The sequence below is a fragment of the Clinocottus analis genome, unplaced genomic scaffold (genome assembly GCF_023055335.1).
Source record: "Clinocottus analis isolate CAN_PGR_092001 unplaced genomic scaffold, fCliAna1.0.p SCAF_11, whole genome shotgun sequence".
NCBI classification, from domain to species: Eukaryota; Metazoa; Chordata; class Actinopteri; order Perciformes; family Cottidae; genus Clinocottus; species Clinocottus analis.
In genome coordinates this window covers 13,371,124-13,374,053 of record NW_027175832.1, presented here as the reverse complement: position 1 = coordinate 13,374,053, position 2,930 = coordinate 13,371,124, and the positions used below count along the sequence as shown (strand labels likewise).

At 39.6% G+C, this 2,930-nt stretch overlaps 1 protein-coding gene across 2 annotated transcripts in view; it reads right to left on the bottom strand.

The window, feature by feature from the left end:
* Positions 1-1,104, bottom strand: part of LOC137782232 (beta-alanine-activating enzyme-like) — a 5,779-nt gene extending 4,675 nt beyond the window's left edge. For both annotated transcript variants that reach the window (XR_011077253.1, XM_068571431.1), the window contains exon 1: positions 878-1,104. Coding sequence is in view for 1 of the 2 variants with exons in the window: in XM_068571431.1 (XP_068427532.1) it covers positions 878-982 (105 nt within the window). In the remaining variant the exon portion in view is untranslated. The remainder of the gene's footprint in view (positions 1-877) is intronic.
* Between the last annotated feature and the right edge of the window lie 1,826 nt (positions 1,105-2,930).

Sequence of the window (2,930 nt, the reverse complement as noted above, 5' to 3'; positions counted from 1 at the left end):
CTTGGTCTGAGTTTCCAGGTTGATGGCGAGGCCCTCAACCTTGTTCTTTAGATGTTCCCTCTCTGAATAAAGAACCTTTGCGTTGGACTCGCTCTCGGACCGCAGCTTGATCTCAAGATTGAGCTTCTCGGTAAGATCCAGGATTGCTTTTTCCTTCTCTGGGATCGGCGCCCTGAGATCCTTCATCTCATTTTGAGCAGAAATTTCTTTTACTTCAACCTGTGCCTCTTTTTTTGGACCATCTTGAGGCTGAGCCTCGTGTCTCTGGGTATCCCCTTGATACATTTGAAGCAAAGATGGGGAAATATCAATATAAATGTGTCGTAAAGATACTTGTGGCGCGCCTCTTAAAGACGATTGTGGGGCGTCTTTATGAAGATGATCGTGGTCTATTAATAATGACTTCGCAGTGAAACACTTTGCTGGTCTTGAAAAGTAAAATAAATCTGCTTTTTGTGTTCTCAGACGTAGATCCTGTCGTACTGCATGCAAGCATGAGCGAAGAGTCAGGAATTGCTTGGAGCAGTTGTACAAATGAGTTTAGGAAAGAGTTGTGCCTTTGAAGCCAAAGTGGGCGGGGCATTCCATCCCCATGGAAACAATAATCACAAAAAAACAAGATGGCGTCCAAAGCAGAGGAAACTGTGTATGTATGTATGTATGTATGTATGTATATATATATATATATATATATATATATATATATATATATATATATATATATATATATACATTTGAATGTGTTTTTTTAATTATTACTATTACATTCTCATTTGAATATTATTACGGTTATTGAGAATACATTAATATTAGTATTCGGACTAATAAATTAGCATTATAAAATGATAAACGTCCTTCCTGTGCGTGTCCTTCTTACCTGAACAAGTCCTCCAGCTGAAATCCTTTCTATCCACGGAGCAGAGAGAGGAAAGCTCTTCGTTTCCGGTCCGTGTACGTTTTGTTCGTTTGTTTTATCGTTCATTCGAGAATACGGAAATACGGAAAAACGGCCGTTTCTTCGTTTTCCGTTTCAAACCAAAAACGGAAAAACGGAAAACTATTTCCGTTTTCTCGTTTTTGGCGTCTGAAACCAAAAACGAGAAAAGAGAGACGATTATTTTCATGTCAAAATAAAAGCCAGTAATATGTATTATTATTTATGGTCTTTTAATTCTCATTTACAGTCTTATATGATGCAAACACATCGCAGAGTAACGTTAGAAGAACATAAAGTAATAAATATGAATAAATACACCTGGTTAAGTTAGCAACAGTAGAGACTACAGGCAGTTTAATATGCATGTATATACGTACACAGCAAGAATCAACTGTTCAATTAATCGCTGCATTTTTTTAACGCAACACAGTTCGTAATATAGTTTAATCAAGTAACTTGTGTGTTTAGAGTTGATCATATTTAATTGTTTTATCGTATTGTGCCGTTTCTTGAGTGAACACAGAGCAGAGCCTGTATGAGACCACAGTAACGGTTTACCTTTCTACCAGCAGGTGGCGCTATTTCATGTATTTACTTGTTATATGCGATCTTCTCTGTAGCTACTTGATGAGAAAACTCAACTGAAAGTTGTTCTCTGAATACTACTGTTGTTGAGTCACACAATGTCATTTTAGGACTTTTTCAGGCGGGAAGTTAGTTGTTTAAGCAGCAAATCTGTGGTCTGTTTGTCAAGAATCAGCCGATTTAACCTTTTCAATACGGAGCTTGTCGCCAGCGACATAAAGTCAAACGCAAACTCGACGCAAAGCTAATTTGACCGTAACTCCCTATTTACTTACGCCATCGACGTAAATCCAACTGATTCTGAACGCTAAGAAGGTCCATTATGGTAATGGTGGAAAAAAAAACAGCAACAAACATGTCTGTGGGGGTGGAAGTGAGCAGCTGTAGAGAATCAGGGGAGACACTTTGACTGGCATTTCACTTCTTTGGAAATAATATGTTGGCATTGTAAATAATAGTATTATAGTTTATGAGAGTTCTGCCACTTGCTGGCCCACCTAAACCCCTTAATAAAGGTCATTTTCATGTCCCCACAAATATACAGGACAGTTGGAATTGACAGCTGTAGGGATGCAGACCGTCAGGCTGGACTTGGGTTGGGAACCAATGTATTCTGCCCTTGCTTCTGTAGGTTGGCTTAGCAGATAGCTAACAGTAGATCCAGGAAATAAAGAACCAGAAATCCAGGCTGGCATTTAGGGTTTTTACTTGAATCTTTGTTTTTGTAAAACTGTAGAAACAGAACATGACATTAGCTTACAGATGTGTCATAAACGCACAGAAGAATACCAAGCTCAGAATAAACATACAATCAATATGCTGGAAAAGCCAAGTATTCATTAACACCAGACTTCCTGGACTAATTAGAGTTTAAGCTAACTTTAACGTTGTCAACATATTAATGCAGAAGGGACATGTCAATATAAAAATGCTAATCGCGATTAGCCTTGGGGGCGCACCTCTACATCAGTCTCTGGCTGAAGAAGGTCAAATATCTCTGGATGTGGAACTTCATCTTTTTCAGGTCTGGTCAGAAAAGCTGGACCTGAAAACCAATTGGTGTCTTTCAGAAGATCCGCAGGGACAGACCTAGATCCATGATCTGCAGGGTTATGGTTGGTTCGGATGTAGTGCCACTGGCATGGGTGAGAGGACTTCCTGATTCTTGTTACTCTGTTGGCCACATAGACGTAGAAGTTCCTGGTTGCATTGTGAATGTAGCCCAGTACAATCTTGCTGTCTGTGTAGAATTTGACTGTTTGGATCTCCAAATCAATTTCATCCATTATCAGGTCTGCGATCTCTGTTGCTAAGACAGCTGCACACAGCTCCAAACGAGGAATAGTGTGAGCAGGTCGTGGAGCCAGCTTGGATTTCCCCATGATGAACCCCACATGGCTTTGTCCTT